Source organism: Microtus oregoni, unplaced genomic scaffold (genome assembly GCF_018167655.1).
Source record: "Microtus oregoni isolate MIOR12 unplaced genomic scaffold, Mior012 000012F_ref0000307, whole genome shotgun sequence".
Lineage (NCBI taxonomy): Eukaryota > Metazoa > Chordata > Mammalia > Rodentia > Cricetidae > Microtus > Microtus oregoni.
In genome coordinates this window covers 42,865,082-42,892,711 of record NW_024543071.1, presented here as the reverse complement: position 1 = coordinate 42,892,711, position 27,630 = coordinate 42,865,082, and the positions used below count along the sequence as shown (strand labels likewise).

The 27,630-nt window shown below is 39.0% G+C and overlaps 1 protein-coding gene across 1 annotated transcript in view; it reads left to right on the top strand.

Annotated features, from left to right (window-relative positions):
* Gnaq (G protein subunit alpha q) overlaps positions 1–27,630 on the top strand; it is a 233,837-nt gene that overhangs the window by 74,310 nt on the left and 131,897 nt on the right. Inside the window, exon 2 of the mRNA XM_041662122.1 lies at positions 18,988–19,172. Within this exon, the coding sequence (XP_041518056.1) occupies positions 18,988–19,172 (185 nt within the window). The remainder of the gene's footprint in view (positions 1–18,987; positions 19,173–27,630) is intronic.

Sequence of the window (27,630 nt, the reverse complement as noted above, 5' to 3'; positions counted from 1 at the left end):
GCCTTTATTTTCAAGAGCTGGAATTCCAGTTGTGCACACACCTAGGTCAGGCAGTCTTGGGGCTCACACCCAGGACCCTTTGTGTGATAGGCAAGTTTTCCTAACATCAGAACTTATCCCAGCTCCTTTCTCCTTTTAAAAATGTAATTTTCAAACACTTTACATAATTTATCTTCCTTCCTCCCCTCATTGCTATCAATTCTTTTTGTTCTTTTGTAAATATTGTCGTTCATAACAGGAGCTGTCACAATGGTAAGTTTGTGGAGTCTCAATTCTGTGGGTCGGTTACTTTTACAGAATTACTCTGTCAGTGCTTGCTGCGGTGTGAATGTGAACAGGCTTATCCTGTGTTTTACTCCTTGCTTTCCAGCTCTTTCGGGAAGTTACTAAGCCGGTAGGCGGTAGAGCCTTGCTGGAGGAAGTGAGTCCGTGAGACTGGCCTTTAACATTTAAAACCTGGAACTACTTCCTGTCTGCTTTCTACTTCCAGGCTTGCTTGTGCAGTGTTCCAGTGGCCTTAAACTCCTGCTGCCACCACAATGGACTGTGCCCATTCAAACTGCAAACCCAAATAAACCGTTCCTTCGTAAAGTTGGTTCTAGTCAAGGATTTATTTGGTCACAACAATGAGAAAAGTAATACAGTCTTCTAATTTCAAATTAAGCTTTCCTATTAATAATTCTTCTAATTTCAAATTAAATTTCCCTTCTAAATTTTTAGTTAGCCTTATTAATTTTTGTTTTATAGCCACTTAATATTTCCTAAAAGCAGACAAAGAGTAAATGATACAGTTTAAAGCTCGAGACTAGCTCTGTAAGATGTGTGTCACTTCTGGGTGGTGCCACCTTTGTAGCTTTTTATTCTTGTGCTGTAGACTTTTAAGTGCCCTGAGTAATACTGCACTAGTGAGCTTTCTTGTTTTCATTCTATAACCTTTATGAAATGTGCTTTATGATTTTGTTCAGTGTGCTCTTTGAGGTCTCTCTCATTCCAGGATATGCCGTCAACAGGGCACTCAGATATACATCCCAGTTTGACTGGCATCACCATGCTTTCTCCATAGCACTCTGCATGAGATTTAGCAGTGCTCCCTTTACTCCAAAAGTCAGGGATCATAAATTATATGATCAGCCTGATCTTTTAAGTAGAAGGGAATTGGAATTCTAAATGCGAAGTATTGCAATCAGACTAAATTTATTTTTGCTTGAAAAATATAAGCAGGGGCTTAAGTTTGCCACATGGTCTTATAATTCTTAATGTGGATAAGAGTTCACTAACCATGTCTCAAAGTACCAACTAAAAGTGTTCTCTTTATGCAACATATTTGACTACTTACAATTTTTTTAGGACAGTCTAATTAGTTTAAAATTAGGTTGAAATGAAATTTCTGTAATGATCCCCCCAAGTGATTCGTAGTTTAGGTTATAGGTTTCTGGGGATAAATTGGGAGAGGAAAGAGGGTGGATTTTATTTAGTGGTTTAAATCATTTATGGTTTATACTATCGCAAAGTAGTAAAATTGCATGAACTTACAAACTCAACAGTAGTTTGGGATATCAATTGAGCCCTTCTAAACTTTTAGTTAACTTTAGTGAAAAGAACTGACTTTCAAGTAAGATGACTAAGCCTCCTTGGGAGGTGTGAAGAAACATGTTTTGTTCTTTGTGATACAGGGACATACTTTCTGCTCAAACTGAAGACATACGACTCACTCCTAGCCACTGCCCGCATTAACATAATTTAGAAGTTTAGTTCTTGCCCAGTTGAGGAATTTCTGAGGCAAAATCCAGTGGTCACTGCCATAAAAGATCACATATAATATGTGTCTATATTCACATTTCTAGGACCATCCTTGGCCTTCGTTCCTTTACTGCATTATGAATGCATGGGGCACACTTGATACAAGAGAACACTGGGCTGGATCCACTTGGTCTGTTTGTTCCCATCTTAACGTATCTTGGGTAGTGCTCACACACAGCCCCTTCTTTCCTGCCCTCTCCTCCTTTGTTCAGACAGACAGTGGACCTTCCCAGTGCTACCTATTTTGTACAACTGCTCCTTCTTCCTTGGTAAGCCTTGCCTCCGGAAGTGCCCCATGCTTTGGCCCCTGGATGAGTGCTCAGCTGTTTGTGTTTGAGGTGTTTCTCTTGCACAGGCACAGGAGGCAGGTTTCTAGAGCTGCACTCAAGCTTTCACATCCTGTAGGCAAGTACACTTACCAAAGCAACGCATTTTCCAATAAACTAGGTTTTTCTTTGTGATCTTCTGATGGGGCAGGCTAAGCATGCTACTACTGCTTCCTCAACTCCTGCAGTGGAGCTGTAATTTTCTCTTGTATTCATCTCACCCCTGTTCCAGCACAGAGCAGCTCCAGCCTGTCCTTTCGGTGGTAAATCCTTAATTCTTGTCCATTTTCATTCTACAGTTCAGACCCATATATTCTGCCTGAACCACAAACACTAGGAACTTTTTTTGGGCACATCTTTTTTTTTTTTTTTTTTTTTCTGGGTCTCTCTTGGAAATTGAAACTGCCTTCTAAGATGTTAATTACATTCTAATTATGTGTTAAAGTAGAAAAAAATGGTAGAGGGAAAAGAAAGTCATCTAGTAACCAGCTTATATAGCTAACTAATCTGCTGTTTCTAGTAGTTAGTTGTTTGACAACACATTAGAACCTTTATTACCTACAAGAGAATGTTCTGAAGTTGACTGTGGTGATGGCTATACATACCTGCAAGTATGCTGGCATTAAGTTATACACTCAGTTGTGTTGCTATTTTTCTGTGCTTGTTTTTGTTATAATGAAATAAACCAGCAGTGTCTTAATTACTTTAAACATGCACACACACATATCTTGAGACAGGCTCTGTGTTTCCTGATTGTCCTAGATTTCTCAGTGCTCTGAGGTAGTCATAGGCATTAGAGATTGCAAGGTCAGGGAAGGCTGTCCCATCTCCACATTCTTAGCACAGTTTTGTGGCATAGCAGAATATTTTATCAGTTGTTCCATTGAATTTGTAGTCTATTTCCAGCCTTAAAATACTGGTAAATGTAATTGGGAAAAGCTATGGGCAGACAACAGGATAAGCAAGTCAGTGTTGTAACCTTTGGGTTTGAAGCCCCACCTCAACTGTCCAGTGTGTCTGGGGAGAATGGGCTGGACAGGTAATGTGATTTTACAAATGCTGGAGATAGGTAACTTGGCAAGGACTAGTGATTTGGTATTTTCTGTTTTTTTGTTGTTTAAATATTTTTCATTCAGTTGACTTAGTTTCTGTCAACTTCATTGTTGGTTCTCATCAGCATAGTCTTTGTGATGCGCTGCTTTCCTTAGGTGTCTTATACTCCCCTCCCCCCTTCCATGAAACAGTTCAATGAAGGGCAGGGTATAAGTTGCTTGGCTTCTTGCTTGTTTGCTTGGTGTTTTAAATTTTGCTCATACTTTATTATCCAAGGTAAGTAAATGTTACATTAATGTGTTATTAGTCAGTTTATAAAAACATAACACCAGAGTATATGCTACAAAATTTATTCTCTATATGTGTGTCCTGTGACCTTTACCGACAGCCATATGTTATCTTGGTTATGATGTTTCTCTGTTGCCTCTGAACTTGGTGGACTGACCGTTTGTTCTGGGGTCAGAGGAAAAGCTCAGTTTGCATTAAGACATATTGGTCTTATTTCCTCCTCACCAGTCAGATGATGGGAAGTTGTATATGTGAAAAACTTATAGAAACATTAATAAATGTACTGCGGTACATTTGTTCTTTTATCTCTTCAAGTAACAAATCTGGCTTAAGAGTACCAGTTCTTATGTCCTGCTCAGACATTTCTAGGTGTGTTCACCTTGAGTGACAAGTATTGTCTTTACAGGAAGAAGGTCGATTTCTGTAGAAAGGCACTACTCACTTCTTGAGGCTTAGACTGACCACCGGTGTGTCTGAAAACACTGAGTTGAGAAAGCCTTGGTTCTTTATCATTCTCTTGTCTCCTACTGACACTGGCTTGGGTGCTGTAGAATCATATGGCCATCAGAGAAAACAAAGAATAGGACAGAATTTAAATTAATGGAATAAATCCTAGGATAATTCTTTTAGAATTCGTTCTTTTATTTTTTGAGATTATCATGTAATTGCTTTATTTTCTTCTTCCCCTTCCCCCCTTCCCAGCCCTCCTTTAGATTTTTGGCCTCTGTTTTTCTTTAATTGTTCTTACATATATGTACATATCTATATGCATATGTACATGTACATTGCTAAGTATGTAAATACAACCTGCTCGTCTATATAATGTTATTTGCATGTATGTTTTCAGGGCAGACAATTTGGTATTGGATAACCAGTTGGTGTGCTCTTCCCTGGGGAAGACTGTTTCTCCCACTCTCAGCATTCATTCTTTAGCTGTCTGGATTTCTGGGTTAAGGCCTCCTACTCTTTCTCAACGTTAGCATATCTGTGTGGCCCCTCTTCAGCTCATGTTTGGGCGGTTATGTTGGGTGGCTTTATGGGCCTGTTCCCTGTTCCTCTGACTCTTAAAATCTTTATGCCCCTCTTCCACTATGTTCTTTGAGCCTTGGGTGAAGGAGGCCTTTTATAGATGTGTCCACTGGGACTGAACTCTACAACTCTGCATCTTGATTGGTTGTGATTTTCTGCATTGGTCTCCATCTTTTGCAAAGAGAAATTGCTTGAGAAGAGATGAGGACTACACTTATCTTAGAGTACAAGAACAAAGATTAAGAACGTTCTTAGAGTTTATGCTGGTTTAGTAAAATGGTGGTTGTATGTTTTCATCCTCTAAGATGAACAACTTCACTAGCACTGAGTAGTTAGTTTGGTTTCTAGTACTAGGCATGGCTTCCCCTTTGTAGAGCAGGTCTTAAGTCTAATTAGAGAAGCTCCTGGTTATTGTTGAGGTCTGCATGCCACTACTATACGTTAGGGTTATGCTGCCATACTGGTTATTATTGTGTGTGGTTTATAGGTGTGAAGGCATAAGTCACAAACAATCCCACACCAGTTTGGAATTATGATTAATAGAATGGTTATTTAAGGGGAAAAAACTTACAGATCACCGTCCCAGACAACAGCCCTCTGCGCAATCAGGAAGAGAGCCTAGTCGCTGGAAGCGGAGCCTGAAGCCAGAGAGGGGAGGGAAGTGGCCACTTTTTTAAAGGGAGAGAGACCACGCCCCAATGGACTGGTATCTCAGCGGCTATTTATTGGCTGAAGGAGTGGAAGGAGCTTCCTCAACATAGGTGTTATAACTGGGTAGGACTGTTGGTTGCTTCCCTTCCTTTGGATACTTGGACCACACCATCTTATACCATCAAAGCTAGTCACAGGGCAATTCTTAACTGGCTGCAGAAATTGTCTTGCTGTCAGTTGGTGACAGATGTTCCTCTCTGGCTAGCACATGTAAATTAACAAGAGGTATAGTTGGATTGCTTCAGAGTAAATCACATCTTATCAAAAGAAGTACTTACTTCATGTGCTTGTCTCCAGACTTGAGCATTGGATACAAAAGACTCAGTCTAAACATTATTTTTGTTGTATCTTTCTAGAACAGTGGTTCTTAAAACCTTCCTAATGCTACAACCCTTCAATACAGTTTCTCATGTTGTGGTGACCCTAACCAAGAAATTGTTTTCATTGCTACTTCATAACTGTAAATTTGCTACTGATATGACTTCTAATGTAAATATTGATATGCAAGATGTCTGATATGTGACTCATGTAAAACAGTTATTTGACCCCTAAAGGAGTTGGCAACCCATAGGTTGAGAACCACCTTTCTAGGGGAAGTGAGATCCCAGTGGTTGCTAGTAAATCTTTCCACCCTGTAGTTACTAGATTCTCTGAAATTAACCTTTGGATATCTCTGTGCTCTAAATAATGTTCGGTATTAGCCAAGAATCCTTGCTGGGTGGTATTATTATTACTAATAATATTACTAGTAATATCTTAGTAGGTATTGATATTTTTGGTCAGCATTAGTTGTCCCCTCCCAAGTGGGAATGTAAAAATGGGAATAATACATTATCTGTTTCAATCATGGATCCCACCATTCCTCCTAAAGCCCCCTCCCCAACCGAAAGGAAGAATTCCTATGTAGTTCTGTTTTATTTTGTTTGCTTTGTATTGTTGCTTTCTTTTGGTGTTTGTTCATGAGTGCGTACACATGTGGATGTACAAACACCCTAGGGTGAGCAGAGGTAGATGTTGCTATCTTTCCTAGTTGTTTTCTGTCTTTTTTTTTTTTTTTTTTGGTGGCGGGGGGTGGGGGCAGCGCCTTTCACTGACATTGAAGCTCATCAATTTGGCTATGCTGCCTGGCCAGCAAGCCCCAGGTATCTTTCTTTGCCTGTTTCCCTGACATTGGAATGGTAGGCACACACTATTGTGCCCAACTTTTTTCATGTGGATGCTGGGGATCAAAGAGATTCTCATGCTTTGCACAGCAAACACTTTGCTAACTAAATCATCTTCTTAGCCTCCTGATACTGTTTTTGCTAGACAGTCTCTGTAGTTTTGTTCAAGGCTGGCATTGGATTCTCAGTCCTCTTGCCTCTGCCTCCCAACTGCTGGTCTTATAGGTCTGTTTCACCAGGTCCTGTTTAAGATTAATTTTCACTTTAATCTCTAATGGCACATGGACGATGTTCATCAATAACTGTTGTGCAGGAGTGGATTTAACAATTTTGTTTTTCCATAACATTCTATTTTTCAAGTTCTTCTGTAACATTATTCCTACTAGGTCTCAGAGCACATGCAAGTCTTTTCTAGTATTTTTAGTGCCATTTGAAATCACTGGTGTTCAAAACAAAGCATGACATTCTATGATCTGAGCTCCTGTCTATCTATTGAGACATTCTGGATCATTGTCTTTCTTAATTAAACTGACTTTTCCCTCTTGCTCCTTAATAATTCCCCTACTTTAAAAGATAATCATTTTTACAGGCTCAGAATGATTCATATTTCTATTGGACATGGTAACCTTGAAAGAAGACTACTATATTTTTTAGTTCCTTTGAGTTGATAATTGAGTGTATATTAAATAATAGGTTGACATTTTCTTATGAGAAAATCATAACTGTTGGTTTCTAAGGTTGTAAAACAACATACAGAGAAGGGAAATAATAAAACCTGAAGCCAGAGAGAATTCTTAGTGTTCCTCAGGCTCCTTTGATCTCTGTAAGCTTCCAGAAACCATGTGAGTCATTGTTGGGGGCTCAGGACAATGAGGTCCCTGCTCAGGTGGAAGCTGTTTATGCTGCTTGTTTGCTTGTGGCTGGTCTGATGAATGTGAAGCTGGAAATTAGCATGTCAGGTCCACCTTGGGCTTGTCCCCTGCTGCAGATAGGTTGCTTGCTTCAGAAAGGGGCACATGACCTGCCCTAAGGAAGTGCTCACTGAGGTCTGCACATAGTTTCCTGAAGCATATCTTACCATTTCCTGTCCACATCATTTTTAATGGGATACTTTTATGTGTGATCTAGAAATCTGGATGGAATGCATTCATGCTTTTTATTTTATGAAAAAAATCAATGCTAAATTTTGTGGGTGAATATTTAGTCTGAAGAGTTTTCTTAAAGTGTAGTTGTTATTTTGACTTGGTATTTTCATGATCCCTTTCATGAATTCCAAATAACATTGGTGAAGTGCTTGTTTTCTGTAAAGAAGTGGGTATATAGCAGTGGTGTCGTATTATAAATAAATGTGTGTGTGTGTAACTTAGAGATCAAAATAACTTCTTTAGCTAAGGATATTTATCTCTTAGGAAGTGAAATTGTAACCCTGGCTTTGCAATCACTCTGACTCATCCATCTGTTAACAGAAGGAGCTTAGTCACGGCCATGTTCTTGCCTGTATTTGAGAAAATGGAATATAAACCACATCCTCTAGGTCGTGGGGTATCTTCCATGTCAATGCTACAGACTTTATAGGTATAGGTAAGGGTTTTCCTTGGAATAAATTTACAGTTTGGGTGAATGCACTCTTTCTCCCTAGACTCCACTGTGGGCTTCTCTAGGCTGTGTTATCTTTATCCAACCGTCTGGAATTTGGAGTTTCTGTTTCTCCTACCTTGAACTCTTACCACACACATCCCATCATCCTGCCATCTTGGTCTAACTTCCCTTTATTTTTTTGCTTGGATCACTGGAATAACCTACTAACTTGGCCTTTCCATCCATTCTGAACACAGCCAAACCATGTCCTTTATCTTTCAGAACTCTCAAAGCTATGTAGTCTGCTGAAATGTTTTTGAGAAACATTCTATGTTCCTTGATTCCTGTCTCTGCCATCCAGGTTTAGAACTCACTATATAAACCAGACTGGCCTTGAACTCACAGAGATCTGCCTGCCTTTGTCTCCTGTGCTACTGTGCCCCACTAGCTTCATCAGTTTTAACTGTTAAATGCATAGTGCCCATCACTATTCAATATTTTATTCTTCATCTTTTACCATACATTATGTGCACATTTGCATATGTTGTGGATGCATCGTCTGGGCACAGCATGGTCCTTCGTCCTCTTAAACAGAAGCGTTGATTACCTATTTGGAACCTGCTCAGGAGTAGGGTCATTAACTTTCTGCCATGGAGGTGGGAGGGGCTCTTGAGGCCCTGCTCTTCCTTAAGGATATATAGTCATCATCTTTAGTGATACATTGGTTCAGAAGTTACCCATGCTCTTTTTTCTTATCCATACTTTCATAAATAACCACAATTAAACTCACTGGTTCACCAAGCTATACTTGAGTAGAATAGTTTCTTTGTTCTGTTGCAGGTATCCTGTCTGGGGAGAATAAATATCTATTTGTTTCCCAAGGAAAAATTCACACAAGATCTCTTCGTATACTTGTGCTTGTGTTGAACTCACAGTCCCTTTCCTTCAACTCTGGAGTAGTGGGATTATAGGAGACTATTGCTATACCCAGTTCCTAATATCCTCTTTGTTAAAGCAACACGTGCTTTGTATCCTAGAAGTCTGAAAGAATATCATGTACATAACTCAAAAAAAAAATATGAACGGCATGATTTGTACTGCATATCTCTAAGCATGGTGTTTAATATTGAGATTCTGCAGATCTCAGTATTCTGAGCTTCCTCAGTGATTTGGGGAATAGAGAATTGTATCAGGGCCAAGATTAGGGCGAGGTGAGGAAGAGACTTGCAGGATGAAACTTGAAAACATCCTTGCTAGCTTTTAGAGCACATCGCAGCACTGCAAAGTGCAGTCTTGTGTTGGTCTGTTCAACCTGCATCTTTTTGGACAGTTTTGACTTTTAAGAATACTTCACTAAAATAATGTTTCTCAGAGTTCTTTTGGCACTCTACCCAGGCTTATATTAATCTTTTCTAATTTTTCCGCTTGATTTTACATTCTAATTTTAGGTAGTATATATTTACTTTTATGTAACAGATACTTTTAACATGGATTAACTAATTGAAAACTGACAGTACTTTCCATTTCTGGGATTTTCTTTCTGCAGTTTGGTTATCTGGTTATGGCTAGCTGAGGACTAAAAATACTAAGTGGAAAATTCCAGAAATGAATAATATATATTTTAAGTTGTATACTATTCAAAGTAGTAGAATGTAATCTCACACCTCCACCCTTGCTATGTGATGTTAATCATCCCTTTCTCCCATGTATCCCCACTGTCTATGCTATCTTGTTACTTACTTAGTCGTATCTCAGTTAATTGACTGACTGTGGTAAAAATCATAGCATTAGTGTTTGTGTAACCTTACTTAATAATGCCTCTAAAGCAGAAGAGTAGTGATAATGGCAGTTCACATATGCCAGGTGGAAGCTGTGGAGTGCGTCTTTTAAGTGAAAATTCTCATAAGAAAAGAAAAAAATTGTATGCTGAAGTTGCTAAGATTTATAGTAAGAATGCATCTCTCATGATGGTTTTACTGTCACACTTCAGAGTGCTAGTTTATGACCAAGTTTTTGATTAATGCCAAGCCAGGAGGAAAAAGGCATCCACTCATGAATACATCAAGAAGACAAAATAGGTATTGGGGTTTGACAACTATAGTTGCAGAGATCGCGGAGGGTTGGACTGTATACCAGAGAGGATTATAATGTTTGCATGAGAACGCATGTTTACACAGAGCGTGAACTTATCCATAGCGAAAAAACTGTCAGTAGGAGGAACCAGAGTGGTTAAGGGTGCATAGTATATACCATGTCCTGGAGTGGTTAAGGGTGCATAGTATATACCATGTCCTAGAGTGGTTAAGGGTGCATAGTATATACCATGTCCTAGAGTGGTTAAGGATGCATAGTATATACCATGTCCTAAAGTGGTTAAGGGTACATAGTATATACCATGTTCTACAGTGGTTAAGGTACATAGTATATACCATATCCTACAGTGGTTAAGAGTGCATAGTATATACCATGCCTTACAGTGGTTAAGGGCACATATTATATACCATGCCCTACAGTGGTTAAGGGTGCATATTATATACCATGCCCTACAGTGGTTAAGGGTGCATATTATATACCATGTCTTACAGTGGTTAAGGGTGCATAGTATATACCATGTTTTACAGTGGTTACGGGCACATAGTATATACCATGCCTTACAGTGGTTAAGGGCACATATTATATACCATGCCCTACAGTGGTTAAGGGTGCATATTATATACCATGTCTTACAGTGGTTAAGGGTGCATAGTATATACCATGTTTTACAGTGGTTACGGGCACATAGTATATACCATGCCCTACAGTGGTTAAGGGTACATATATATATATATATATATATATATATATATATATATATATATATACCATGCCCTACAGTGGTTAAGGGTACATATATATACCATGCCCTACATTGGTTAAGGGTACATAGTATATACCATGTCTTACAGTGGTTAAGGGTGCATAGTATACACCATGTCCTAAGGTGGTTAACAACACATAGTATATACCATGTTGGTACAGATAGATTTATAAAGCTGAGAAGAGATTAGGATCATTAACATTGTGGAATATTTTTTTCTGCAGTCCTTTCTTTAGAGTCCATCTTTACATAAATGTGCAGTCAGCAAATGTCAATGATGGAAGTGTTATTAGTTAAGTTTTCCAGGAAGGATATAAAGGATAGATTTGCCACGATGCTATCAGAAGACTCAGTATGGTCCATATATTCAGTTTCTTTACTTTTGAGACATCGTCTCATGTATCCGAGGTTAGCTTCGGATTTGTTGAGTGGTTGAGGATAACCTTGGTTGTCTTATCCTCCTAATGCTGCCTCCCAAGTTCTGGGATTACCAGTGTGAGATCACCATGCTTGTTTTACGTGGATCAAACCCAGGTTTTCCTACATGTGAGGTAAGCACTTTACTAACTGAGCACATTCCCAACCTCTGGCCCATGTTTTTAATTGCTCAACATTTTTGAGCGGGTAAGGGGATGTGTAGCAATCCTGTACTGGGGTCAGACACTTCTCTCTGGTAGGAGTACTTCTGTGCGAATATGGCTTTATGATGTAGAATGAAGTTTGTAAAACACTGTTGAGGTATGAAATGAAATACACTACACAGCACATATTAATATGAAGAGAGAAAGTATAAAATGTAAACCTTTTATAAAATCTAGAATAACATCTACATGTCTGAGGCTTTTAATAACACAAATGAAAGAAATCAGAAAATAGATCTGTAAACACGATAAATTAGAAATTTATACACCAATTTTTAAACTAGTAAGTAAAAAGATGTCTAATTAGGGAAATGCTTATACCCAAGCACAAATTTCACCTAAAAAAATAAAACAGTTCAATGAAACAGCAGAGAAAGCAATTCCTTCAATAACATTTTAAGTAAAGATAAGTTCAGAAAAGCAATACAGACAAGAAAAGTTTAGAACCTGTTTCTTCCATAAGTGAATGTATAAATTGAAATAAGATTTTTGTTTGTTTGTTTCTTACATTTTAGGCTTCTAAAGAGTAGGAGGGATATAGCTGTAGGAACCCAGCGCCACCCCAGAGGTGCTCTGCATGTTTCTGCATTGCCCCTCTAAGGAAGTAGTTAGCCATAACGCTCTTCCCGTCATTCCTTATACAAATCAAAGAGTCGGAAATACTCAGAATGCCTTATGCCAGAGGAATTGTTAAGTATTACTCGTCCTTGTGATAGCCTTTTAGACAGTCATTAATAATTTCCAAAAACATAATTAGTATCATGGAATAATTACCACAGATGGCAAATAGAAACAATATGGCATTGTTCAAGAACAGAAAGAAAAACAAACCATTTACCTAGAAAAGGAAAATTGGAAAGAAATATTTAAAATATTCTAATTTTAAAAGCACATTCTAGGATGAATATTAACTTTGTTAAGTAGGATAGTTCAGTTGATATGGTTATATGATCAGGAGCCTTTCACAGCGAGGAGATTGTGGTAGGTTTTAGTCTGTCTTCTTCCTGATTAACTGTCAACTAGCAGATCCCTTGGATGAGTCATTTCCTCCTTTGTAAAACCAGTGAGTTCTGGGCTTGAAAGTTTTCTCTGAAATAATACCGGTAGGCTTCTAGGGAAGGAAATGGGAAGGTGAGTGAATGGGCATAAAGAACTTCCCATAAAGCTTTACCACGAAGACACTTTCTGTTCTCCAAATTATAACTTGTTTATTAAATTAAAAAATTGGATATAACTCATCTACTATTTAAAAGTGTATACATTCATAACTTTTAGTATATTTAGATGGTCAAAAAACACATCAATGTTAGTTTTAGTTTTACTGTTTGTTTTTGTTTTTGTCTTTGAGACAGAGTCTTGCTTGTAGCCCAGGCTAACCTAGAACTCATTCTGTAGAATATATCTGCTTTGAGCCTTGGGTGTTCTTGTAGCCTTTGCTTTCCAAGTGTTGAGATTATAGGAAGCTGCAGCCATGCCTGGCTTTTGATTTTTTTTTTGGATGTTTTTATTTTTATTTTTAAATCATAGATGCTTATCATGGGCACATTTCAGAAAGATTGATGGGGCCAGGTGGTGGCGCACGCCTTTAATCCTAGTACTCAAGAGGCAGAGGCAAGTGAATCTCTGTGAGTTCGAGGCCAGCCTGGTCTACAGAGTGAGTTCCCAGACAGCCAGGGCTACACAGAAAAACTATAAATAAACAAATAAATAATAAGGAAAGAAAGGACGAAAGCAAGCAAGTAAGTGAGCATGGAGTTGTGAGATAGCCCACTTAGAAACGTGTTTACCTTATGGACATGAAGACCTCAGTGTGATCTGCAGAGCCCAAGTTAAAGCCAACCAGTTGTGGTCCTGTATGCCTGTTATTTCAGTATTGGTTCTTTGAACACGTGAATCCCTGGAACAGGCTGACTAGCCACTCACCTACTTGGCAAGTTCCAGCATAAGAGACTTATTCCCAAAAGAACATAAATGACTTCTGAGGAACACTGCCTGATGTTACACATTGGCCTGCACATGGCATGTATGGACATGCCTGAAGAGTCTTCCTCCCTCCCACTCCTTCCCTCTCCTCCTTCCTTCCTGAGGACACACACACACTTTGATGAGCCTTGCAGTGCCTATCAGATGTCTCTTCTGTGAGGCTTTAACAATTTTGGGAAACCTAGGGCCACATAATCTCCAAAATATTTCCAGTAAATAGTTTAATTTTCAATGCACTTTGGCTGCTTATTTTTTGAAAACAACTGGGTTAGCTATTACTAAACTTTCTGGTCCATGTAGTTTCTACTCATAATTGGTGCTACTAATTTTAGTTATTTTTTCTGTTACATTTTAAAAACTGTCTGGGATTTTCTACTAGACTATACTGGGAATAATGATTAAATACACCCAGTCCTTGCCTTGAAGGACAGTTTTGTGAAGAGACAGTTTGAGGACTTTTCAGAGTTGCTCAGGTAATGTGAGTGGAGCAAACCCAGAAGGCAGAATGTGCATTTAAAATTGTTTGCAGAGTGCATTTGACTGAGAGTTTGACCCCATTTATCTCACATTTTACTATTAATTCTCACAGGTTGTGGGTGGATGATATATTCCTTGTTAGAAATTCATTCTGGAAGTGTCTGGTTCTACTTTATCCAAGTTTATATGGAAGTAGCTCAAGTTCAACTTGCTGGGCCTGAGATTCCATGCTTTATATTCCTGCTTTAATCCAGTGGACCTGAGACAAGTCACTTGACTTGTAACTCAGCCTCATGAACCTTGCATTCTGTTTTTCTCCCTTTATCTGGGAGCTGGCCAACCAGAAGGGACATTTGGCCCCAGTCTTTATATTCATTCTAGGGCTTCAGATGTAGACTTCACAATCTTTAAATACAGTCAAGAAAGGCCTTGGCAGGATCAAGTGAATATATTCATTGTATAGTCTTCAATACCACTGTTTTCCTGACTGTATTTTGACATTTTTTTTTTTTCTCTATAATCTAAAACCTCCTAGAAGTGCTGTAGATTGGTCTTCAGCCTGGGAGACGTCCTCGTAGGTCTGTTTCCTGCCTTTCTTCGATGGGAAAGAGGATGGATAGGTGGGGTGTTAGGGTTCCTGGTGATATCAGTGTTTGTTTTGCTGGATCCTTATGTGTAGATAGACACCAGAATTCTTCAGAATAGGCACAGTAGAAGTTGCATTTTCAGAACATGAGGATGCTTCTGTGTGTGATTGTCCATTGGCAGCTCTTTTGGTAAGAGAGTAGTCCAAAAAGGTAATTTGAGTGTGAGAGACAGAACCAATGAGTCTATGATTACTTCAACAAAAAATGCTAATTAGAGAGAGAGCAAACCACTAAATCTATAATTGCTCTCAGTAATAAATGCTAATTCATGACCCTTAAGATAATGTATGAGTAGATTTGAAAGTCATTTTTGACAACCATTTGCGGATCACCTAATGCAAATCAGCAGAATAATTAACATAAGTGTATGAATGCTTCCTGAGAATTGAATTAAAAAAGATAAGAATTGAGGCAGGCTCTGTAGGCTTTGGTTGTGTTGATCTTGACAAAACCCGAACTGTGAACATGGAGGCTGGGAGGTGAGAGGGGGTATCAGCCTCCCAAGCCATGTACTCCATTATAGGTTGTTAAATGTGTTTAATATTTGTTCTGATGGCAAGTGATACTGAGTGAAGTAGGGAATACTCTGTGCCCTTTATCCAGAGTCAGGGATTGGGGAAGAAAAAGCATGGTGTTTTTTGTAGCCACTTAAAGATGCTAGATGAACTGGTCTTTTAATAGCTTGGGGGAAAAATAGGTAGCATGGTTCTTCAGTTTGAATATGTCCAGGAGCGAGGATAAGAAGTGCAGAGCATGTTCCTGAGGATACAAGCACCGTTTATAGGGACATTTTCTAGCTGTGTTCATCATGAGCTACAGAAGGAGAAAGCAGATTTCTCATGGGTCTCACATTCTTTTATATGTTGACTTGCTTGTTTAGTATTACTAAATGCTTTGATGGGAGATGTGTTCGTTGTAGCAAAAAAAAAAAAAAAAAGAGCAGGGCAGGAGGGTGATGATACAGACATCCATATCACTGACTTTTGACAGGACAGAACATAGTGTATGTCAGAGTGCTTGGTAAAGTGTAAAGGATGTGCACCAATTTCTTTGTTTTGTTTACAAAAGAGCTGCCAGAAAGCACAAATCATTGTGTCCTCTGTGTGTTTGTGTGTGTGTGTGTGTGTGTGTGTGTGTGTGTGTGAGAGAGAGAGAGAGAGAGAGAGAGAGAGAGAGAGAGAGAAAATGAATGTGGGAGGGTTCTGTGTACAGATGCACACAGTCTGTCTAATAGGCTTAAATTATTTCTATGTTTCTTAGTACTGAGGGGAGACTCAGCCTAAAATTCTGGTTTGAGCTTTTTTACATTTAACCGAATGATCTCTGTTTCTTCATCACAATTGACTTCCAAGAGAGTGTCTTGCGAATGAGGTACTGAAAATGTTGTACTTGACAAACCAGAGAGCAACTCATAGAAAAACTTACGGAACAGGCCAATAGAGGAAGAGAGAGTAGTCTCTTCCCTTTCAATTCCTGTCCATCATTTAATTGTCCTCTTGTTTTCCTTTAGTTTCTGTAGTCAGTTCCGGTCACAAACATTTGACACACTTCCACTGAATAACCGAGAAGTGATTTATGAAAGAGTGGACCAGAAGTAGGTAGTGAGGGATGGTAAGAGCCAGACATTCAAGAGACGAAAGCAGCAGTTTGTGGTCTCTTGAAGGGGACATTGCACATCTGAGTAGCTACTGTAGGAACACAACTCCTGCTTTCTCACTGCTGCCTCTGTCGTGTCTTGGCTAAGCAGTAAATATAAGGCAAAGGCCAAGATGTTCATGAAACCTATACCTGACAGCCTGCAGGGCAGTGCCCAGCAGATGGGAAGAGGGAGAAAGAAGGCCTGGCTCTGTTTCTGGCAGTAGGAAATAATCACAACAACAGTAATAAATCTATATCTATATTAATTTATTAATCAATATATTAATAACAACAATAATAATTACTGTCATCATCCTTCTTAAGGGCTCCAGGAATATCTCCAAAGAGATAAGTGTTGACTGCTCTTGCCTCAAAGGATCTAAAGAAACACAAGCCAGTGTAGCTTATATTTCATGCATTATTTGTCTTTTTTATTTAAGGGGTAATTATGTAAAGATTTTTCAGATGACGAGGAGGAAAGGGCTAGTTCCTGACTCTGCTGTTTTTCTTTTTTGTTAACTTTATAAATTAAAATCTCTTGGGACTGGAGAGATGGCTCAGTGGTAGGTTAAGAACACGTTCTGCCCTTGCAGATAACCCAAGTGTAGTTTCCAGCACCCATGTCAGGTGGTTCACAACCACCTATAATTACAGGTCCACGGGGTCTGGCCTCCTTGGGCATCTGCATTCATGGGTACATTTCCACGCACAGATGCAGGACCCCCTTCCCAACATCATTAAAAATGAAAATCTTTGGGAATGAATAGATGAGTCAGCAGTTAGCTCTTGACTCTTGGTGTTCTTACAAAGAATCTGAATTCAATTTCCAGAAAATACCCCGGGGGATTCTATTTCTCTGAACTTCTTGAGAACTTGCGTTCACATGTACATAACTACACACACACACACACACACACACACACACTATTTTTTTTTAAGAAAAATCTTTGCTGTTTTTGTAGTATAAGGGTCTGGCAGAAGTGTGATGGTCATACCTACAGTCAGCCTTCAAAAACAAGTCCTTGGCCGGGCGGTGGTGGCGCACGCCTTTAATCGCAGCGCTCGGGAGGCAGAGGCAGGCGGATCTCCAAATCCGGGAGTTCAAGGCCAGCCTGGTCTACAAGAGCTAGTTCCAGGACAGGCACCAAAGCTACAGAGAAACCCTGTCTCAAAAAAACAAAAAAAAAAAAACCCCAAAAAAACAAAAAAAAAACAAGTCCTTGGATGGGGATAATAATACACAGCAAAATTCTTAAGTGCTTTTCTTACATCTTTTTCATTGCTTAAAAAGAGTAAAGGTACTAACTTCTATAGGTTATTAATAATAATTACTAATTTGTGGTTACATTTCTACTGGAGAGAGACATTTTCAGATATCTGGTATTCATGGTGAGATTTATAGAATATTCATTATAATTTTCAAATTAACTCCATTAAAATGAATTAGCATTCACATTTCAGTGCTATATTTATATTTTAATAAGGTGTTGCATATCACCTTATTAAAAGTCATAGGGCTGGAAAGATGGCTCAATGTATAAAGCTCACAAGTGTGAACACTGGTGCTCAGATCCCTATCCCCTTGTAAATGTGAGCTCATAATTCCAAGGCTCTAAAGGTGAGAAGGATCCTCAGAATAGGCTGGCTAGCTATATTAGTGAAATCTGTGAGCTACGGGTTCAACTGAAAGAACCTGCCTCAGTGAATATGGAGGAGAGTGAGCAAAGACAATTCCTGGCATTCACTGTGGACCTCCATATGCACATTTTTGTGAATGTACCCACACATGTGAAATAAATAGACAAACCACCTAGATTAGATCATCGGATCCAGAATCATCGTTCATTGTAACATCTGAGGGCTTTGTATTGCTTGACAGTTATTTAAGATACTTGGGTAAAAATTCTAGTATTTATTGGACTTTTCATGATTGTTTATGAAGACAGCAATAAAATCTAAACACAAAAGCAAAATGGAATGAGGATGGATTTGCAGTTCTCACTCTTACTCTCCTTCCTTCCTCTTATTTCCCCTTCCTTCCTAGCAGACTTGCTGGGAGGAAAGCCATCATTTCTCATTCTGTTCTTTCATACTTAAATACCGAGAATGTTGCTTTTTATGTTCTTTACATTGTTGGAGAGTGGAAAAGGACATGGCAAAAGGCATTTGTGTTCAGAGATGTGAAGTTTTCAGATTTAGAAATATATATTGAATATGGTGAAGAGAAGAAAAACATCTCCCAACAATAATTTGTTGTTCCTCATGAGTGACAGAGAGAACTAAACCAGGCCCTGGTAATAAGCACTGTGGATACTGTGGTCCAGAGCATAACTTGTGTCTACCAAGGATCTTTTGTCTGTTTTTGCCCCAGTTCCAGGCTGGAGAAAAAATGTCTTAGGTTTTAGGTCTCCTCTTGTTTATTTCGGAAACGTATCAGTATAAGGGTATTGCCATTTCCAGAATGCAGGGAGAAGGGTCTGTCAAGTTTCAGTAATTTTCCCGTGATGCAGTTGCACTTGTTTCTCAGAGGTGTAGGGTTACAAGTTGGTGTTTGGTAGATTTATGCTCATAGGCTTCCTAAGATGGGAGTAGTTTTTGGGCTCATTTGCCTTTGAAATGGACCATCATTGGTCTAACTTTCCAAGTGTCCTCTGTAGGTAGCATTTTGACTTTCTATGAGTGCTTCTCTCAGCAGGTCTTTTGGTGTCTGCAAAGTCTGGTCTGGTATCTAGTTTTGTTATCCGGAGACCAGCAAAGGAATTGTGATCTAATGCGCTGCTGCCATTTTCATTCCAGGGACAGGAGAGAGTGGCAAGAGTACCTTCATCAAGCAGATGAGGATCATCCATGGATCAGGATACTCTGATGAAGACAAGAGGGGCTTTACCAAATTGGTGTATCAGAACATCTTCACAGCCATGCAGGCCATGATCAGAGCTATGGACACTCTCAAGATCCCATACAAGTATGAACACAATAAGGTAAGTGGACATGTTGAAACATTTGGCAGAGTGGTTCATGAATGCCTTAGCACTTTCAGAATGAACAGTAGATGTTAGAAATGCACTCTCTCTCTCCCCTCCCCCTCACTTCCTTCTTTCTTCCACTTTCTCTTTGCCTCCCCTTTGTGCACGGGTGCACAGGGACGTCTTGTAGAAGCCAGAGGTTCATGTTTGAATGTCTTTTTCTATTACACTCCACCATATTGGCTTTTATATGTCATAAAGCAAGAGATAGCCTAACTGTTATCTGATCTGTTTGATACTAGGAAATAGTTCACAGTTGCAAAATTGGTTCTATCTTTTGGAGTGCTGCAGTACTATTGAAATTTCATTTGATATTGCCTAAGTGTTATTTCATTGAATGGGAAATTTTTCTGGCTATGGAAGGATCTGTGAACCAGATGGCATAGCACTGAGTGTCTTTTTATAAGCCTCTCTCTATTCTAAGGATTCCAAACTCAGGAAGCAACTTGTAATAAATTGCAGTAAGTTGTACACTTTTACCAAACCAAGATTAATTTTTTCTTGAATGTAGGTATCCATTATCTTGTCTTTGGGAGTTCTTTAGTAAGCAAGCATGTTTATATATTGGTAAGCTGCTTCTAACCACCCCAAGTTGAGTGAACACATGTTAGTATATCTTTTAAGGATACAGTGATCTAGAATTTGTTTATTTATAAATATCATCTTGTCTTCTCTTTGAATACAAGTGTTCATAGCTAATGATAAAGGAGATTGTCATTTAGTAAAACCTGCTTATGTAAAGTGTATAATCATGAGATTACTTCATTATTTAATTCTTTCTCAAAGAGTGAATTTCCATCATCATATACAGATATGCTCTGTTGGCAGAGGTTTCTGTCCTGCCTGGTTCGTGCAGTTGTTAAGGCCCAAAGAAAACACACAGAGGTCTACATTAATTATAAACTGATTGGCACAGTATCTCAGGCTCTTCTTATTAACTAATTCTTATAACTTATATTAGCCCATAGTTCTTGTCTTTGTTGGCCATGTGGCTGCTTGGTACCTTTTTCGGTGAGGCTTCCTCAGCAGCTGGGTCATGACTGCAGACTGAAACTTCCGTCTTCCCAGAATTCTCGTTGCCCTGCCTCTACTTCCTGTCTGGTTGCCCCGCCTATACTTTCTCCCTGGCTATGGGCCAATCAGCATTTTATTAAACAAGTACAAGAAACAAATCTTTACAGGTAAAAACATTGTCCCACAGCACTCCTTTAATTAAATTCTTTGTCTTGGTCTAGAATTTGGTTGTTAATAGAAAGGAAGCAACCCTCTGCTTCTGAGTAAGCATGGCTAGGGAATTGTCTGAGGGTACAGCTTGGAGAAGAAGGTTTGGAATTTACAGTTGGTGGTGTTCCTGTATTCCTGTTGTAATTGCTTCATATGTGCATGCATTATTTAGTCAGATTGCAAGGTGCCTTGCAGGAAGCAAGCATGCTCTTTGGTAATATTTTCCCCAACAACATGTCAAGTACAAAGCAGACTTTTGCTCATTAAGTAGAGCACTCCTGACCAGGAGCATCCTGGGGTCACTTTGCAGCTGCTTTCTGATTTCTGTGAACTGTCAAGTCAGGGTATCAGGCAGTGTAAAAGTATCTATAGTCTGTACCATTGTCAGTCTCAGCAAGAAAAAAAGCACCCAATTTGGTGCTGTTACGTGAAAAGAAATGATGTTGAGGACTCATCTTGTGCTTCCATCAAGCTGACAATTTCATCTTTCCTTTTGTTCTATATTTTGAGCATCTCTGATCTGAAAATCTAAGATCTCAAATGTTATGGTGCTCTTGGTGAAGGGTAAAGGATAGCTTACGGGAATCAGTCTGCCCCCCTCCCTGTAAGTCCTAGGGATTGAACTCAGGTGGTCAGTGTATATAACAAGTGCCTTTACCTGCTGGGCCTTGCAGACCCCTCTTCTAAATTCAGTAAAATTATTAAAAACCAAAAAATCTTGTAAAATTTTCATCAGGCTATGTACATACCATGAGCATGACAAAGAAATAAATTTCCATCTTACAGATACTTGTATAAATGCTTATGCTACCAAATCCAAAACCTCTGAATTCTAAAATGTTTCTGGTGCAAGCATTTTCTACAAGGAATTTCCAACCTTACATAGTTTCTAAGTTTAGTCTTGGAAGTTCTGATGACCAGGCTTATCCAGCATCTAATTGACTTGTAGCTCCCTTTGCCTGAGGAGCTGAGGACTTTGTTGTTATGTCACCTGTCTTCCTTTTTTTTGGGGGGGTGTGGAGGGGTACTAAGAGGAACAGAACTACAGTGTCTTAAGAACAAGGAAGGACATGTCCCATGAAGGTAGCTCAGTAGGGCTGGGGGGATGATCCAGTCAGTAAAGCACTTGGCTTGCAAGTGTGAGGATCCGAGCTCACTTATCAGAACCCAGGTGAAATGCTGAGGTACGGTTACACAGAAGTTGTAGTAGGAGCTACGGGCCTCTTCCCACAGCCTGGCTCTGGCTCGGCTAGCTTTATACCAGAAATAACAACACACAAATTGTATTCATTTAAACACTGCTTGGCCCATTAGCTCTAGCCCTTACTGGCTAATTCTGATATCCTGATCAACCCATCTCTTATAAATTGTGTAACACCGGTCTTACCAGGAAAGATTCAGCATGTCTGACCTGGGGGCTTGCTTCATCGCATGCGTCTGCCCGGGAGAGGGGAGCATGGCCTCTGAGCTCACTTCCTCTTCCTCCCAGCATTCTGTTCTGTTTACTCCTCCCACCTATGTTCTAACCTATGAGGGCCAAGCAGTTTCTTTATTATAATTAACCAATGACCTTCCTCCATCAAGAAGTGCAAACCCAGCTTGGAGAGGCAATGACAGGAGGGTCCCTAAAGCTCATTATTATTCAGCCAGCTAGCTTAATTGGAAAGCTTCAGGTTAGTGAGAGCCTCTGAGAATGGTAGCCTCTGGCCTTCACACTCTTGCTTATGTGCATGCATGAAGCATTTATCTAATTGTTCTTTTATCAATAAAAATTCGGTAGTCAGATTGGGATAAAAACCCTACTGCCTGAGAATCTTTCTAAGCCCCTCTCTGCTACTTACTGTGTCTCTCTATATCTGGGTCCTCCTAAACCTCTATGGCTAATTCTGGTCAGCCAGTTGCTAACACTGCTCACTAATTAAAGATTAAACTTTATTGGCAAACTCAGGAGAATCAGAGTTTCCATCAGGATATCCCACAATACATGCAGACCTACACCTTTTCATAAGCATTTGTTAAAAATGGAGCGTGCTACATTAATCCCATTTAAATTATTCTGAAATTTTTACATTTTACTTAAAAACCCTCAAGATCCTCAGTTATTTTCCAATAAAAAAATAGCCAAAATTCTGAAGGCTGTATCACTGTATTCCTGCCTCTGATCAACTGAATAAGAAATTGCTACTTTTAAAAATTACAGACAAATAAAACCAAAAACAACATGAAGGAATTTTCTTAGTTCACAGAATTATCATGGGCTTATTGCACTGTAGGAATTTCCACCTATATAAAAAAAACTATTAGTTCTATGTATAAACAGAACTAATAGACACATGTTTTAATATGTCTGTCTGAGAGGTCAGATGAGCCAAAGAATTGCAGGCTGCAGAAGCCAACAACTGACTGAGGAAGTAGGAAGAAAACTTTCGAGGGTGTGAGCTCACAGCAGGCCTGAGAAGCTGAAGGACTGGGCTTGGGAGAAATGAACCTCGGCCAGTTTCAGTCTTTCACTGCTCACTTCAGAGTCAGATTCCTGGGAAAGAGTGTTGGATTGGCCTAGCCTGGATTCTTTGCTGGTTCTTTAGACAGAGAAAGGAAATCTGGTCAATGTGATTGACAGTCCCTGGGGAAATCTGGGTACTGCTAGTGGAAGAAGGAGCATTTTTTCTGGCTTGGCTTACAAATCTCTATTGCCAAAGTGCACTGTCAATTTATAACATGAGATGACATGTGAATTCTTTGTAGATGCAAACTTTCTGAGTTTACTTAGCATTTAGCCTAAAATAAAAGTTCTTATTCTGGACTTACTTTGGGTTACAAGATGGGAAGGTGCTCATAGAAGGTGTTGACTCAGTAATAGCTGTGTACTGTGACAAGCATACACCAGCATTTGACTCTAAGCAATCTTGAGATCTTTCAAAGTTCATATGAAACCTTCATTTCTTTATAGTTGGGCCTGAATTTTCTTATATGTGGAAGTGGGACAAATAATGATAAGATGGCTTCAAAGTTCAAAAGGTAGTGCACGTGAAAACCGTTTAGAATTTTGGCAGCGAGTATCAAGGCAGTCTGAAATGAATTGTCGTCATGGAGAGACTAGATTCTGCTCATCTTTATGTCTTAGGCAGCATGGCTGAATTTAGGAGGTGTCTGTGGAAGAGCTATCCTCCCAGTGACGGCCATTGTGGTGGTATGCCAGGGGAGGCATGGCACTTCTTATCTGGATATGTTGAAAAGATTATGGATTTTTGACATGTGAAATTCTCAAAAGCAGCTTTTCTAAGTTAAAGCAAGTGATGGACTAGATAACCAAAATCCCTTCTAATACTTGCCGTCATGCTGATCTCAGTATTATAGCTGGCGGGAGGCAGTTGTGCTTAGAACTCCCACTACAGTGTAAAGCACCTAGAAAAAGAAAAAAAGATGAACAGATTTTGTTTAGAAAGTATTCCTTAATAGTTTCCATCTTTCTATCTATGTCCCACAAATAAAGTAAATAAAATTTGTGCAGAGTTTTTAGTGTTCAAAATAAGATAGAAATTTTGAGTAAGTGCTGTTGGTAGTTTGCTGATCTTTGAGGGTTTTTTTTTTTGTTTGTTTCTTTAAAACAGAGAAAGAATAAAATAATTGAGGGACTTTTCACAACCAATTTGATGAGTCAGTCAGTGTTTTCTGGGTTCCTTGACCACTTTTCCCCAGGGAGAGTTGAATTGATACTGAATCTCTAGTTGACTGTGTCAGTTACGCTAGCTTATTTGCGTGTGTAGGTTTGTATGCCTCTGTTAGTGTAGGTGTACTTGTGTGTAACACACACACACACGCACACACACCCCCCCTTGGATTCGCAGAGGCAATAAATAAATAAATAAAAATGAAAAGCCTTGGAGCCTCAGACATATAGTTAAAAGCGTTTGTAGAGTGTCTAGCTTGTTGTGTGGTTGCTGGGAACTGATCTCTGCTCTTCGTGATTGTGTAGCAAATGCTCTTACCTACCCTTATTATCAGTTTTAAAAAAACCTTTCTATAATCTGTATTCTCTCTTTTCAAGAATGTGTTTATTCATTGTATGTATGGGAGCACATGCTTGCTGCAGTGTATGTGTGGTGAGAGGACAGCTTGCAGGAATTGATGCTCTCCTTCCACTTTATGGATCCCGGTCGTGATCACAGGGCTGGTGGCAGGTGTCGTTTGTTACCTGCTGATCTATGTAACTGGCTCCTTTGTTTTCTTCTAAATTGAAAGTTCTTCATAGTTATATTTTCCCACACTGATTCCATTGCAGTTTATCACTTTATTTTCATGGCAGACACTTTTAAGTAGAGAGTGAATATGAGATTTTTCTCTCCCTTCTCTCCCTCCTTCTGAGACAGAGTCTCTTGTAACCCATCTGATCTTAAACTTGCTTTGTACTAGAGGGTAACCCCAAGTTTCGTACTCCCTCCTTCCTAGTACTGGGATTACAGGTGTGCACCATGCCTGTCTTATGTGCTAGGGATCCATCCTGGGTCTTTGTGCATTCTGAGCCACATTCCCAGATTTTTTTCTTAACTGAAATTGGTCCACAGTTACCAGGTTTGCCATACTTATCTAGGGTCAACGTCTGAGTTGTTTTTATCGGATCAGACTGAGTGAAGGAAGAATCCAGCAGTAGACCGACACTGACTTTTCCCCCCTTCTGTAGTCTCGCTGGAGTAGAGCTTATGTACAGAGGAGCATGGGTGTTCTCAGCAGTGAGACTCTAGTGTCCCCACACTGAATATGTCTGCACCTAAAGCCCCTGGTCTGAATCAGCACACCCAGCACTGTAGCCTCATTACCACCCACAGGGCATCACCACCTTGATGTTTAAGGACATTTAGTTTGGCCGGTGTTTCAACCTATATGAACAAAGGCACACAGTGTATCATCTTTGGAATCTTTATTTTACTTAAGTCAGATTTGAGGAATTCATTTATTCTTGTTCCTGATAGTAATATTCTGTATAATTTAGTTGGTGATGAAAAAATTTTTTATTTGTTTTGTCCAATAAATAGTCACATTTGTGCAACATCTAGTTTTGTAACTATTCTATAGTATTTCTGGTGTATGTTTTCTTTAATAATGTGAGTGACTGTCACAAATAATACAAATATATGTATTCGTGAAACTGGCTTTCAATAAACATAGATTAGTGTACACCTAGGATAACAGCGTTAAGTTAGAAAGTTAGAACTGACACATAGTCAGTTCCAGTGCATATATTGCCAAATAGTTTTCTAGAATTTACCAATTTATGGGCTAGTTGTTCAACATCTACAATACTTGGTATTGTCTTTGTTGCTAATCTGGTTGCTAGTTAGTATGTTTGCATTGTTTTAATTTTCATTCTTTTTTATTAAGAATATTTAAAAATTATATTTTATGTATGAGTGCTCTGCATGTATACCTGCAGTTCAGAAGAGGGTACCAGATCCCATTATAGATGGCTGTAAGCCACCATGTGGTTCCTGGGAATTGATCTCAGGACTTCCGGAAGAGCAGCCAGTGCTCTTAACCCCTGAGCCATTTCTCTGGCTCCCCTCATTTCCTTGATAATTGTGTTGAGAACCTTTTCATGTTTTTTTTTTTCATTGTCTTTAGCAGAAACACATAAACTTTTATCTAAAATTTATCTAATTTATTATTGCTTTGTAGGAGTTCTTTATATGTTAAGGAGTTCTTTATATGTCTCTGCTTAGTAAATGCATTTGCAAATATCTTTTACTTTTTGACTTACTTTTTATTTTTATTTTATTTACTGGTTCCTCCAATAAAAGTTCTCAATTGTCCAGTTACTCACCTTTTTTCCTTCTAATTAGTCCTCTTAGAAGTAATCTTTGCTTACCTTAAATTCTTACAAATAATCTGGAATTTTTCTAAATTCTTTATTTTTACTTTTTACATTTAGACTTAAAATTAACTTTATCATATATCATAAACTACAGTGTGAAATAAGAAGTCATGTTTTAATTTTTGTATGGCTATCTGTTAACCCAGCTCATTTAGCAGATGTCAGGACATTGCAGGGCCGGCCACCTTTGCCACACATTGTCCGCTTATGTACTTGTGGTTGGCTTGAGTGTTCTGAGCCATTTGTTTATTTTCTGTCTCTTTCTATCAATAGTAAACTTTACCAGTGATCAAGCTGTGTGATGAGTTTTAATATTGGACAGGGAAAGTCACTTAGTTTTGCTTTTCCTCTCTGAGACCACTTAAAAGTTGAGTCAATTCTTTTGTAGTTAAAGGTTTTTTTTGGTTTTGTCCTCCCTGCCCCCCTTCACCCCCCACCCCCCGAAAAAAATTTAACTGGTCAGGCTCCCTAGGCAGAACACAAATGTTTTTGTAGCTCATTCTTTATATAACAACAGCAGTCCTGAGGCCTCTGATGTTTGCTGTTCAGCTTGTGTTGATGTGTGGCTGAGTACGAGGTCCTTTATTTTTCCTAGATTAATAACATGATATTAAAGAAAATCAGTTACATCACTTCTGAAGGTTGATGGAATTTGCTTTGTGCCTTCATTAGTATTCATGGGGCCATGCTCGTTGTCCTTTTTAGCATTTCATTTTAAAAGAGTAGAAGCTGTGCTTTGCAGTAGAGATCATTTTCCTCTTCCAAGCGCGTCTTTTGGGCTGACATTTTCTCTGCAGCACCCAAATTAGCTATGCGTTAGTAGAGTCCTTTCCTGTTTCCTCTCTAGGGTGTCTTAGACAGCACCTGCATCGAACAGTTCTTCTGGATTTCCTTTTGTTGTGTGATCTCTAGCTTTTGTGGACATAGGCCATTTTCTGTGGCTCAGGATAAGAGCTTAGGCTAAGTGAGAACCTTTGCCACTGGTTAACGAAGGTGTTTGGTCTGTTTTTTAAACATTTTATTTGTATGTTGTAATACATCTTGTTTCTGTGAGTAGGAAAAACCCTAGATGTTATTTAGTTTGGTTTGATTTTGGTTTTGATTTTTGAGATAAGGTATATTTCTCACTCTTCTATCGCTGTGATATAACACTGAGAACAAAACACTTCAGAGAAGGAAGAGTTCATTTTAGGCTTCTGGTTCTTGATCAGTGTGGTTCTCAACCTTCCTAATGCTATGACCCTTTAATACAGTTCCTCATGTTGTGCTGACCCCAACCATAACATTGTTTTCATTGCTAACTTAAAACTCTAGTTTTGC